This window comes from Typha angustifolia, chromosome 4 (genome assembly GCF_048772165.1).
Source record: "Typha angustifolia cultivar Huaian chromosome 4, ASM4877216v1, whole genome shotgun sequence".
Lineage (NCBI taxonomy): Eukaryota > Viridiplantae > Streptophyta > Magnoliopsida > Poales > Typhaceae > Typha > Typha angustifolia.
Window position 1 is genome coordinate 10,334,448 of NC_133242.1, and position 13,810 is coordinate 10,348,257.

The 13,810-nt window shown below is 38.4% G+C and overlaps 2 protein-coding genes across 3 annotated transcripts; both read left to right on the forward strand.

Moving 5' to 3' along the window:
- The first annotated feature begins 2,605 nt into the window (after positions 1–2,605).
- LOC140758587 (cysteine-rich receptor-like protein kinase 10) lies at positions 2,606–12,947 on the forward strand. Its single transcript, XM_073094797.1, has 8 exons — positions 2,606–2,661; positions 8,113–8,912; positions 10,842–10,973; positions 11,236–11,366; positions 11,502–11,712; positions 11,817–12,054; positions 12,139–12,289; positions 12,374–12,947. Exons 1-8 carry the CDS (start codon positions 2,621–2,623, stop codon positions 12,722–12,724), a joined length of 2,055 nt encoding a protein of 684 aa, XP_072950898.1. The 5' UTR covers positions 2,606–2,620; the 3' UTR covers positions 12,725–12,947.
- On the forward strand, positions 3,260–6,320 carry LOC140758591 (cysteine-rich receptor-like protein kinase 19). Of its 2 annotated transcripts, XM_073094802.1 has the most exons (7): positions 3,260–3,823; positions 4,005–4,109; positions 4,187–4,380; positions 4,908–5,118; positions 5,209–5,446; positions 5,533–5,683; positions 5,847–6,313. In XM_073094802.1, the coding sequence occupies exons 1-7, from the start codon at positions 3,391–3,393 to the stop codon at positions 6,153–6,155; spliced, it is 1,641 nt and encodes a 546-aa protein (XP_072950903.1). In that variant the 5' UTR covers positions 3,260–3,390; the 3' UTR covers positions 6,156–6,313. The 2 variants fall into 2 exon arrangements, with proteins under 2 accessions (XP_072950903.1, XP_072950904.1); XM_073094803.1 differs by lacking the exons at positions 3,260–3,823; positions 4,005–4,109; positions 4,187–4,380; positions 4,908–5,118 and having other exon boundaries at positions 5,308–5,439; positions 5,847–6,320.
- Positions 12,948–13,810: the final 863 nt, after the last annotated feature.

Consider the following 13,810-nt stretch of genomic DNA (forward strand, 5'->3'; position numbering starts at 1 on the left):
AAGTCTTCTTTGAACCATTCTGTTATCTTCTTCCTTCTCCAAAATTCTGTATCAACCTCTCAAGAAAAAACCTCAACAATACATAGTTATTTAAGAAATAATTTCCTTTTCACTCGCTAAACTATCACCCATTTTCACATTGACTCCCTAAACTTTCTTTTGGTAGACACTGGCCCCCCTTATACTATCAGAAATACCCCACCCCCTGACACCATTGACAAAATTAATGAATCGACCAAATTACCCCTTCACTTATAATGACGAGATAATTAAGTGGCTTAACTAATATTAAATTTTTTTAACTCCTTCGTTACCATCTCCCTCTGCCTTAATCCCCATTCTAAATATTTTATTTTTTTTAATTCCTTCGTTATCCTCTCCTTCTACCTTAATCCCGATCCCTCCCTCCTCCCCAATGGCTCTTGCGACTTCTTCATCAATGTTGGGCTCGGAGAAAAAGGCAACGGTAATGTCTGTCTCTGTCCTTCCCAACGGCTCTTGTGACCTCTCCGATGATCCCGGGCTCAGAGAAGAAGGCAACGACAACATTGGACTCAGAGAAGAGGGATGTCGGGCTTGGAGATAAGGGCGTGAGGCATTTGGAGAGAGAGAGAGAGAGAGCTCTAAGAAGAGGGCGACGACGACGAGGAGGAATTTGGAGAGAGAGAAAGGGCTCGGAGAAGATGGCAACGGTGATGCCGGGCTTGGAGAAGAGGGTGGATCTGTCTCACCTTGATCGGCCGCAGTCACCGGAGGCGGTGGTATAGCGGCAGAAGCTATGCTGATCCAAGATCCAACTCTGACCGGGATATGGATCTTGTGGTGTATTCAAGCTCGAGCAGGCCGGAGAGGAGGGCGACGGTAGGCTACGGAGGAGGTGACGGTGGTCAACGCCGTGGATGCGATGGCTATGGTAGTGGAGGTTGTAGTGGGAAGCCACAGTAATAGAGGGAGAGAATGAGGGGTATTTTCGTCTACTTAAAAGTTTCTCATGACTTAGCATATGACTTGCATATGTACGAGAGTAAAATTGTCATATATTTGTCAGGTGATTATCACATGATATTTTTTGGATGGAAATAGGTAATGGAAGGGGTTAAGTGAGATATTTTTGATAGTACTTTTTGTAAATTGTGTATCTTTATGGTTCAATATGTAAATATCTACTATTGACTAAGTCAACCATCAATGCCTGTCTTCCTCGAAGTATTGTCTACTTTTCACACATTCAACTTCATCGAGCATAATTGCGTGCGTAACAAAGTCTTCGCCTCTCTTCTCCATCCTCCTACCTCAAATAAAACACCATGTCCATCCCTCTCCTCTTCTCCTTCTTCTTCTTCTTCTTCTTCCTCCTCCACCCTTCTCCCTCCTCCGCTAATCCTTTCTACCACTTCTGCGATGACAACGGCAACTACACAGCCAACACCACCTACTCCACCAACCTCAACCAGGTCCTCTCCTCCCTTCTTACCAACGCCTCTCGCTCATCATGTAAGCTTCTTCCATATATTTTAAATAGTAATCAGGCGCTCTCATATGGCAGTTGTAGAGTGTAGAGTAGTGTAGCATTTGTACTTTGACTGATGTTATCAAGTAATCTCTTAGAAAAGTATTTTAACTAAAAAAGCTTATTTGATTATTTATAAATTCTAGCATGTATATTTTTGTGTGTTTATATATACATATACATTTACTTTTGAGTTTCATTTAAAATCCTTTTAGGATTTTGTGATCATTATTGGTTTTTAAGATTTTTTTGCTAGTTTTAACTATTTTGAGTTCCTAATATTTTTGTGCATTTCTAAAATTTATTAACTGAAAAATAATATAGATTAGATAATAATTTTGAGCGAAAGCATGAGCATATAAATAATTACATGAATCAAATAAAATTTCATGTGACATATTTTTTTCATCCTTTAATGTTTTTTCTTTGTATTGATTATATTATTTATCAATGGTCATTCGAATTGATTTGCTACAAATATACATCATATGGCATAAATATTTTGATTGCAAAACAATCTTGTGCATATGCTCTTCACTACACATTATCTTTCAAACTTCCACTTCATCAAGCACAAGTAACAATTCTAGGCTAGACCTCTCTTCTACCTCCTTACTCCTCTATCAATTTTACCCTGAATATACTTCACAGATATCCCTACTATGGACAAAATTGCAGTACAGCGGATAAGGTGGTAATTGAGGAACATTCGGTAGATGTCTGAGTTTAATTTGAAGTGTTTCTTTTATTAGATAATTTGATGAAAAATTAGAATCCAAATCTTAAATTTTAGTAATAATAAAATTTGGCTCTGCGTTTATTTTTGTATATTAAAATATATATAAATTTATATAAGAGATTAGCATAAGAGTCTATTTTATTATTTTAAAAATTAAAATATTTCTTTTTAATGCAAATGCTCGGCATCTGGTAAATTCTTGTATGGTTTATTCTGTAAATATCTCCTGTTAACGGAGTCTAGCATAGTCCCTTTTTTTTCTCGAAGTATTGTTTACGTTTCAGCCTTCCACTTCATAACTAACTGTCTACACCTCTTCTCTCCCTTCTCCCTTCTCCCTCCTCCCACCTCAAACAAAACACGGCGCAACCATGACCATGACCATGACCATGTCCATCCCTCTCCTCTTCTCCTTCCACCTCTTCTTCCTCCTCCACCCTTCTCTCTCCTCCGCCGACACCTCCTACCACATCTGCGGTAACACCGGCAACTACACTGCCAACAGCATCTACGCCACCAGTCTCAACCAGACCCTCTCCTCCCTCCCTACCAGCGCCTCTCGCTCCTCCGGCTTCTCCAAGTCCACCTTCGGCTCCGGCCCAAATCAAACCTTCGCCCTCGCCCTCTGCAGTGACGGCACCAACTCCTCCTGCCTCTCCTGCCTCGAACTTGCCATCCAAGAAGCCCATCAGCTCTGCCCCTACTACAAGTCCGTCACCGTCATCTATTCCAACTGCTACCTCAGCTACTCCAATCAAAACTTCCTCGACCCTTCTCCCCCTCCGACGACTCCTTCTACCACGACTGCGATGACTCCGGCAACTACACCGCCAACGACACCTACGACACCAACCTCAACAAGCTCCTCCCCTTCCTTTCTGCCAACGCCTCTCTCTCCGGCTTCTCCAAGTCCACCTTCGGCTCTGGCCCAAACCAAGTCTCCGGCCTCGCCCTCTGCCGCGGCGACAGAGACTCTTGCAGCTGCCTCAGCTGCCTCGAGCTCGCCATCAAACAAGCCCCTCAGTTCTGCCCCTACTACAAGTCCGTCACCATCTACTACGAGTTCTGCCTCCTCAGCTATTCCTCCAATCAAACCTTCCTCTCATCCACCGATAACTCTCACCAAGTCTTCTCTTCGAACATGAACAACGTTACCTACCAAAGGCAAAGGTTTGTAGGATGGGAACCAAGGAACGCAGTCAACCACAACTTCTTCACCTTAGGGATCAATAAGCTGTTGACCAATACCGCAGATTGGGTCGCGAATCACTCGATGATCAAATTCGCGACGGGCGAGATGAACATCACCGACGCTTTTCCGGCGCTGTATGGTCTAGTCCAATGCACACCGGACATGTCGAATGGGCGGTGTAACGAGTGCTTGCAGGATCTTATAAACGAAATGTTCAAGTATTTCGATGGTAGCACAGGAGCGCGGTTAGTAGGAGTACGATGCAATTTGAGGTACGAGGCATACGTTTTCTACGGCACCGATCAGCTGTCTCCGATTCCTTCGGTGGTACCTCGTGCTCCAATAGGCAGCTCACCGCCATCATCGGTAGTGCCTCCTTCAGGTATGTGCTCAATTTTACCCTGAAAAGTTATAGATAATCCCTACTTTAAACGAAGTACACGTAAAGGTGGTGATTGAGAAATATCTGAATTGAATGTCAAGAAAACCTGCCGCCCTTTGAAGATTCATCGCTTCAAACATTGAATAGTCGGTCTAAATTTAGTCTCTCTTCTCTTGTGTAGGTGGGAAGAGTAAACTCTGGATTATTATCACCACTACATCTCTCGCATTACTCTTTTCCTTCTCTCTTCTTTGTTTTCTATGGATCAAAAGGAAACGACGAGCAAGTAAGCCTATCTTCTAAATCTAAGTGGAATTGCTAGTTGCACTTCTAACATTAAAACGGGCTAAATCAATGACTCAGGGGAAGAGAAAGAGAGAGAAGCACATCAAAGACAGCTTCTTAATATCGAAGCCAACGAAGCAAGTAGGCTTTGGGGAAATGAAGACAGCAATTCAAAGTTTTCTTTGTACAATTTTTCTCAGATTGCAGATGCCACAAACCATTTCTCCCCTGAAAACAAGCTTGGAGAAGGCGGGTTTGGTTCAGTTTACAAAGTAATCTATATTTTCCTTAACATCATTTGATTAGAGTTACTTTCCCACCAAGATCTTCTAACAAGGAAGTATAAAAGATTGCGAATCACTTACGAGACTTATGGATTTCCTTCTTCCACAGTAGGTTGGTAGTTTGAATTTCATTAAACTATACTATTAATAGTTGTATGATAGCTATAGATGTTATCAAGTGAAGAAAAATAAACTTAGCTTAAGACTCATGAGCATAGAGGAATCTTCCTAGAAGAAGTGTCGATTTTATTGAATAGAAGGGTGATGAGCACATAATCCACCCAGCTGGGATAAAGACTTTTCTAATCATACAGGACAGGAGACTCATAATTCATGTCAAACTGACTTTTTTGTTTCACATTAGCTGATTACTAGCAAAGGTATTTTAATTAGGGCTATATATATCTATGTGCACATATATTCTTCTGAATAGGATGGGTAGGAACAAAGACATTAACTGATAAATTCCTAGATAACTGGCATAATCTAACTTTTACTTCAACAAAATATTCTAGGGCCAACTGCCAGAGGGGCTTGAGATTGCAGCTAAAAGACTTTCTGCTCGTTCAAGCCAAGGTCAGATAGAGTTTAAGAATGAGATCCAACTTGTAGCCAAACTTCAACATAGAAACCTTGTTTTGCTTATTGGATGCTGCATTGAAGGAGAAGAAAAGATACTAATCTACGAGTACATGCCAAATAAAAGCTTGGACTTCTTTCTCTTTGGTTTGTTCTCTCCGGACAATATTTCTCTACTTCAATTGTTTTGTATTTATCTTTTACACTAATCCTCAGCTTTTTATTAATTTTTCTAAGACCAAACAAGAGGAGCACTGTTAGACTGGAGTAAGCGGTTTCATATTATTGAAGGGATAGCTCAAGGGCTTCTTTATCTTCACAAGCATTCAAGACTTCGCATCATTCATAGGGATCTGAAAGCAAGCAATATTCTCTTGGACCACGACATGAACCCTAAGATATCGGATTTTGGCATGGCTAGAATTTTTGCTTCAAATGAGATCCAAACAAGCACAAACAGAATTGTTGGTACATAGTAAGCATAGCTCAAACTTACAAGTGCATTAGTTATTACAACTTAGATGTTTATGTTAACACCTATGAATTTGATGTATTTTTCAGTGGCTACATGCCCCCTGAATATGCTTCGGAAGGTCTTTTCTCCATCAAATCTGATGTCTTTAGCTTTGGCGTCTTGCTTCTAGAGATAGTTAGCGGAAAGAGGAATGCAGGTTTTCACCAATATGGCAACTATCTAAACCTTCTTGGTTACGTGAGTATCCTGATAATATTCTTATTATTCAAAACCATTATAATGATTTACTATCTTCTTAGTTTGATGTATTGTTAAGAAAAAGTACAGAGAAATATATATACACACATGTTTCTGTTGTGTTATTTGTTTGAGTTAATAAGTGCAATAAAACTTATCTCAGGCATGGGAGCTATGGAAAGATGGGAAATGGTCAGAGCTTATAGATGCATCGCTAGGTGATGGGTATGACAAAGCTGAGATAGAGAGAAGCATTAATATAGCATTAATGTGTGTTCAAGAGAATGCTGTGGATCGACCCACCATGTCTAATGTCGTTGCAATGCTAAGTAATGAGAGTATAAATCTACCTTATCCTAAGCAACCGGCTTTCTTCAATCTGAGAATCGCAACTGTAGCAGAGGAACCATTAGACTTAACAGGAAATTGTAGTGTAAACGACATGACAATTACAACTCCATATGCTCGATGATGTTAGTTCAATTGTTGTTTTGTATGTCAAGATTGTTAAGATATAAAATAGAGCCAACTGTGATGGTTGAAAGTTTTTTGGTAAAATATTTCACCCTTCCACTTCATAACCAACAAGTCTAGTCTACACATCTATTCTCAAACAAAACACCATGCACGCCATCACCATCACAATTTCTCTTCTCTTCTTCTCCTTCATCCTTTTCTTCTCCCTCCCCATGTTCCTCCATCTGAGCACATATATTACCCTATGTTTGCCTTTCAATTTTATATAATAGATGTATTCTATGCTTGATTTGGCTAATAGATTAATGCTTCGATTCTTTGGTAAGTGTTATATTATGTTGTGGGGATATAAATACACATATAGTTTAACTAATAGTCACCATATTTCTATATTTTACATTCATATTTCTATCCATTCAATGTTTAGAGAGTCCAAGTTATATATATATATAGTTGAGGTGTCTATGTATATATTCATTTGTTTTTTAGTTCAGGAGTTTGACTTGGATAATAAAAAAATTTAGAAAATGTATGTTAAAAAAATGTGATAGTTGTGGGGGGGAAATTATTTTAAAAAAAAGTCAAACTACCTTATATATAGAAAGTTATTGTTCAGCAATGTACATTACTCATGTTATTTATTTTCCAAACATTCTTTTACCACACAAAAGGAACCTCAATAGTAGCTAGTGATTTGAAAACATTATTTGATGGCTATGTCACATATTGAGGGTTGTATTTTTGTTAAAAAAGAATTGTGTTAGGAAGAATTCTAAGTAACATATAATATTAAATCAACAACATCTGAAAATATTCATCAATTTTCTCTTCAAACTGTATTTTGACATCCACCCAATTGAAATGGATGGCAAAATACAAACTATGGACCTTGATTTTCTCTTTGAGACACAGTTTATAGAACCTATAAACAAAATAATTATTCTAAAATATTTGTTAAACATATTCCACCAAAAGGTCCCTAATCTTAAACCTTCAATACCTTCACTCTTTGGACATTTCTAAGCATATATGACTGGTAAGTCCTGGCCTTTTCCACTCTCCGGTGGTCCAAGAAAGCTCCCATAAGACTTTTTCTCTCTATTTTCATTCAATCGCTCTCCAATTAATTAGGAATCGCTAGTCCTCCTTTCTTCACAAATTCTCGATGGAGAAGGCACTAACTAGGACAATCAAAATGCCTCGCCGGCTCACGAAGCTCATGAGTTCAGCTTGTTAAGAGCTTGATTTTTATTTGTAAACAATTCTATTATTTTAGACTCTTAGATATTTAGTCCGGTGTCGAAAATTAGGCAATATAAATATGTCTTTATAAGTATCATTCCCTTTAATGCAATAAAATTAATTGTTAGATTAGCTTAATATAACACTTAGATTTTGGATCGATCCGTTAGCCGACATAGGCCTATTAAGTTGTCGAGCTGAGCTCGAGCTCATTAAACTCGAGCTGAGCAGAATCAAGTTGAGCTTCTCTAACTCAAGCCAAGCTAAATTTTTTCTACTCTCGAGCCGAGGCAAGCTGGCCCGCTCGCTCAAGCTCGGCTAAGCTACGCAGGTTCACACACGTAGCACTAACCCCAAAAGTATCCAAATCTTTTACAACCTATTTGACGAGATATTCTGTTGCCTTTTCTCGATCATTTCAGGCCATTTTCTTGGCCTATAATGACGTCCCTAAATCAGTTTGAGTTGATCTGAGCATAGTGCTTTTTGTAAATTGTGTGTTTTTATGGTTCAATCTGTAAATATATACTGTTGACTAAGTCAACCATCAATGCCTCTCTTCCTCGAAGTATTGTTTACGTTTCACACGTTCAACTTCATCAAGCATAATTGCGTAAGTAACGAAGTCTTCACCTCTCTTCTCCATCCTCCCACCTCAAGCAAAACGCCATGTCCATCCCTCTCCTCTTCTCCTTCTTCTTCTTCTTCTTCTTCTTCTTCTTCATCCTCCACCCTTCTCCCTCCTCCGCCGATCCCTTCTACCACTTCTGCGATGACAATGGCAACTACACAGCCAACACCACCTACGCCACCAACCTCAACCAGATCCTCTCCTCCCTCCCTACCAACGCCTCTCGCTCCTCCGGCTTCGCCAAGTCCACCGTCGGCTCCATCCCAAACATAGTCTCCGCCCTAGCCCTCTGCCGCGGCGACTCCAACTCCACCTCCTGTCGCTCCTGCCTCGACCTCGCCTTCCAAGAGGCCGCCCAGCTCTGCCCTTACTTCACGTCCGTCACCATCTATTACGACCTCTGCCTCCTCAGCTACTCCAACCAACTCTTCCTCTCCTCCACCGATAACTCTCACCAAGTCTTCGCTTGGAACGTGAACAACGTTTCAAATCCAATCCGATTCGACAACGTCGTCGACTATCTCATGAACAAAACCGCGGACTCCGCCTCCTCGGATAAGTTAAAGTACTCGACGGCGCAGGTGGGGTTCGTCGACAAGAATTTTAACAAGATCTATGGATTGGGGCAGTGCACGCCGGATTTGACTGAGGAGGGGTGTAGGCAATGCTTGGCGGATTTAATTCAGTCGATGCCGAAATATGATAGTGGGAAGCAAGGGGGAAGGGCTCTTGGAGTGAGATGTAACGCGAGGTTCGAGGTGTATACGTTCTACAACGGGGTGTCGAAGCTGATGCTTGCGCCGCCTACGGACGCGAATGCTCCGGCGCCGGCGCCGGTGGTGCCTCGGCCAGTAACGACGCCAGCTTCTTTAGGGAAAGGTAAGGAGAGAAGTATTTCTTTTCCCCCTTTTTCTATTTGGATTTTTGCAATTACCCCCTCCCTTTTTAGCTATTCGTAAATCAACTTCTCCTTTAACTTGTAGCTTGATCATGACATATATATAGGAAAATTATGCTGGAATATCTCCGATTGGTGCAGTTCTTGAGAGTTCCAGCACATAAATTTCCAATAATTTTCTACCCCCCATTGACTACTAAAGTCTATGGACCCAATTGGCTCCTGTAAAGCATCTTCCAAACTGATTGCGAGTGTTATGTACTGTCCTAATTGTGTTTGTATTCTTTGATCCCATGTAGTCTAATAGCATTTAGATAATGCCAAGAAGCTTCCTCCTTTTCTAGCAAAGGAGTTTGCTTTGAAATCTGAAGTAGAGATATTTATCTCTTCCCAGAAGAGGTGATGAATTAATTCATAGTGGTAGAAAAGTATGAGACCTTATTTAATGCGATAACAGCCAGCCAAGATATCCAACTCCTCCACTTGTTGTCCTTGATATTACCTTTTTACTTGTTATAACTGTTAATATTACTATTGATATTAGGGTTCTTGACATAATTGCCACTGAATTCTTTTTGAACTATCACAATTGTCCCTGAAATCTTGTGATTATTTCATAATTGTAATTATGGTTATCTTTTTGAAGTAATATTAATGGAATATTCCTTACAAATACCTATAAATGACTAAAATACTCTTTTTTTTTTAATCTCTTTTTAGCAACCGGGCCGCAGCTTCTGTTTCATTGAAACTTAAAATCAAGTGGTAATCTTAACCACAACAGAACTACAAAGATTAACTGCCTCAACATATGAACCACATATAATCCTACAAAACTGAAAACTCTGATCTTTCTTGAAGTTTAAGGTGTAAAATATTTATCATTGTTTCTTTTTTATTTTTTGCAAGAAATAATATTTTATTTTCTTATACTATGATATCAAGTAACTTTATATAGCTTTAGAATTATTTTAAACAATTTATACAAGGGAAAATTAGTTTTTTTTCTTAACATAAGTTCAATTTTAACAGTAATTAATTAGATTTACTGAAGAAATAACATTTTTGAAAGCGCTTATTGATTCCGTAAGCAAATATAATATTTTGAAGAATACAGTGGTAATTATAATATTTTTTTCTTATGATTATTATTGCTTTTGCAATTATTGCTACTGTTTCTGTTACTACTACTAATTGTTAGAGCATACTTCTGAGGGAAAACAATCTAAAGCAGTATATACTATATACTACACCTAAGGGAGTGATAACTAAGCTCGAGTATTATATACAATCACATATCCATGTGCATATATATTATATCCATACAGGTATATGTATATTATTATATAAAGACTAAGCTTGAAGGATCCTTGCAGAAACATCATTCATCAAATATGCTGAACTTTTCCTCACTCTTTTGGGCTGGCTAAGACAGGACTTCAAAAGGAGAAGGATCCATAAGAGTTGACAACTTTCAGTCAATATTGGATAGAATATGAGCATCATGATTCAGAAATCCTTTTCATTTATTCCTTATGATGGTCAATTGATGCATGTATTCCACCCACCATCCAACGTAAGATTTAAAAATTCTCTTAGATGTTGCTGTGCCAATCTTCACGCTTATTAATAATCAATGCTGCGTTTTGAAAAGGTGTCACATGTTTAATAAATAATTCCTAAGAACATCTTTCTTTGACACCAACAAGGTCATGAGACGAATATAATTTCATGGATTGTTCTTAAACTAATGTATTTCCATCATGAAATGAAAGAAAATGGATTAAAGAAATGAAAAGATGCACTAGCAGAACATAGTTGCTTTCAATGTTGGTCACATATTTTCCTTAGTTATAAGATTTTCTTTTATTCAGATGGATGATAAATGTTATTGATTAACTGAAATGCAGGGAAGAAGAAGAATTCCACTGGGACAGTTCTTGCAATTGCAATACCTATAGGGACTGCATTATCTCTGATCTCCCTAATTTGCTTATGTTTCTGGAGGAAGAGAAGATCATCAAGAAAAATAGCACTACCATGTAAGTTATACGTATGATGCTTCGTGGATTATATTAGTATCCAATTTAAACATTTATTGTCGAGCTTCAACTAGTAACAAAATTGGAAATCATGGCATCAAATTTCCATGGCTGTGCCTTGGGAGGAGATAACAAGTATAAATCAAGTAATAAACTCTGCAGTTTTATATTATGACTGCACACAACATCAATAGAGTTGCTTGTGACTATAATATCTGTATTATTTATTCTATTGAGATGATGCTTGCTCTCTTCTCAATAGATGGAACTCATGGGGAGGAGATTGAAAATGTTGAGTCACTGCTTCTTGATCTGTCAACATTAAGAGTTGCAACAGATGACTTTGCTGAAGTTAATAAACTTGGAGAAGGGGGATTTGGTGCAGTTTATAAGGTATCAAAATAGTTACTTTAATGCACAATTGTACTTCAATTTTAGATTATTATTGCTGATCTTCATTCTTCCTTGATTTAGACTGGTGACATACATATATACATATAATTTCTGCTGACCTTCTAATTTGTTTAGGGAATGCTCCCTGACGGGCAGGAGATAGCAGTGAAGAGGCTATCAAGGCATTCAGGGCAAGGAGTAGGAGAGCTGAAAAATGAGCTAATATTGGTTGCCAAGCTTCAGCACAAGAATCTTGTAAGGCTTTTAGGTGTTTGCTTAGAGGCGCAAGAGAAGTTGCTTGTCTATGAATTTGTTCCTAACAGAAGCCTAGATACCATTCTTTTTGGTATTACTTTTCTGACATTATTGTGTATTCAATAGACCATTTATTCTGCTATGCCTTTGAAAAACATATGTTGCCTAACCAAACGTGTGATGTTTGAATGATAGATGATGATAGACGACATGAATTAGATTGGGGAAAGCGGTATAAGATCATCAATGGAGTTGCTCGAGGCCTACTTTATCTACACGAAGATTCACAGGTAAAAATTATTCACCGTGATCTCAAGGCAAGCAACATTCTGTTAGATGCAGATATGAGTCCAAAGATTTCAGATTTTGGCTTAGCCAGGCTTTTCGGAGGGGATCAAACTCAAGGCATCACAAGCCGTGTAGTTGGAACATTGTAAGTATCAACCTTCAATGCTATCCTCAATCTGATCACAAAAAGTTTTATGTTACTTTGCATAAAAAGTTGATGCCGTTGCAGTGGATATATGGCACCAGAATATGCGATGCTCGGGCATATCTCGATAAAATCAGATGTATTCAGCTTTGGTGTTTTAGTTCTAGAGATTTTGACTGGAAGGAGAAACAGTGGTTACTTTGACTCTGAGCAGGCTCAAGACCTCCTGAGCTTTGTGAGTACTTTCAAAGTTTGTAGAAATAACATTAATGCTTCTCTAAAGTGATAACTTATATAAAGTTAATGAAACATCATGCAGACATGGGAGCATTGGACATCAGGGACAATTACAGATGTAATGGATCCATCCTTGGGCAACCACTATCCAAGAAGTGAGATGCTGAGATGCATCCATATTGGATTACTATGTGTTCAAGAAGACTCAGTAGATAGACCTAGCATGTCGACGGTCGTCGTGATGCTTAGCAGCGAGACAGTATCACTCGAAGCTCCGGCGAGACCTGCATTTTGCGTCAGAAAGAGCAGCATCATGTCAGGTATTTCTACAGGTTCATCCAATACGAATGGCGGTGTGCGCAACCAGAACTTGAGCAGGTCTGTACCAATGTCACCCAATGAGGTGTCAATTACAGAACTTGAACCTAGATAGATGCAGATATGAGAAAATATCATCAAGTTTAACACCTTCAAAGATTGATTAATAAGACTTACTCTGTAATGCCGTAAAAAGCCCTGTAGTATTGTTTCTTATGTGTGTAACTCTTGTAAAACTAGTAAGATCCTATAGAACAGAGGATCTACATCTACCCTGTTATCCATTTCATAAGTGAATAGCATAAATGATCAAGTTTGTCAGAGTTGTTCGTGGAAAACTATGTTTCTCTGCAGCCCTAGAAAGGCGAATCACATTAACCCAATTTGAAGCTAAGGGGACTCCATCATGGATTATCTTTTATGGCTTTTAGGATTTTATTTAGAAGTGTTATTTGAGTCAATTATCTGTAGAGAGACTTTTAGAAAATGGCAAATAGGTTTTGACAAAATGTGTTTGAATCAATTTTCTATTCACCGTTTCTAAAAAACCTGTCTCGATAGTCAATGAAATATCATCAAGTTTAATACCTTTAAAGATTGATAAATAGGACTTACTTTTGTATTACTAGTAAGATGCTATAGAACAAACGATCTACATCTATCCTGTTATCCATCTCATAAGTGAATAGAATAAATGATAAGTTCGCCCGATACTGTTCATGGAAAACTCTGTTTATATGTAGAGCCCTAGAAAGGTGAATCACATTAACCAAATTTTGAAGCTAAGCTGACTTTATGGATTATCTTTTTGGGATTTAGGATTTTATTTGGAAGAGCTATTTAAAGGGGTTTTAATCTCACTCTATGTAAGATTTTGATTATCCTTAGAGAGACTATTAGAGAATAATAAATAGATTTAGACATAATGTGCTAAATCAATTTTCTACTCATCAGATATGGAAAAACTATGTTGTTACGTTCCAGATCTGGATGTAATAAAATTATGAAAATTTTTGTGGTGGTAACTTCACGATTTACGTATCTAATGGCTTTGATTTTACATAAATCTAAGATTTGGATGAAAAGTTAAAAATAAAACAGTGAAAAGATATCAAAATGGGACAGAAGTGAAAATGTTCGACGTTGTGGTGGTTGTCGTAGGGTGGCAGATGACCAAGAGTGGTGGTGGACAGCCATATAA

Coding starts and splice junctions, on each gene's coding strand:
- LOC140758587 (XM_073094797.1), top strand. CDS start 2,621: ATGACCATGACCATGACCATGTCCATCCCTCTCCTCTTCTC. Junction 8,913..10,841: donor GCCAGCTTCTTTAGGGAAAG/GTAAGGAGAGAA, acceptor ACTGAAATGCAG/GGAAGAAGAAGAATTCCACT. Junction 11,713..11,816: donor CCTAGATACCATTCTTTTTG/GTATTACTTTTC, acceptor TTTGAATGATAG/ATGATGATAGACGACATGAA.
- LOC140758591 (XM_073094802.1), top strand. CDS start 3,391: ATGAACAACGTTACCTACCAAAGGCAAAGGTTTGTAGGATGGGAACCA. Junction 4,381..4,907: donor GGTTTGGTTCAGTTTACAAA/GTAATCTATATT, acceptor AAAATATTCTAG/GGCCAACTGCCAGAGGGGCT. Junction 5,119..5,208: donor CTTGGACTTCTTTCTCTTTG/GTTTGTTCTCTC, acceptor AATTTTTCTAAG/ACCAAACAAGAGGAGCACTG.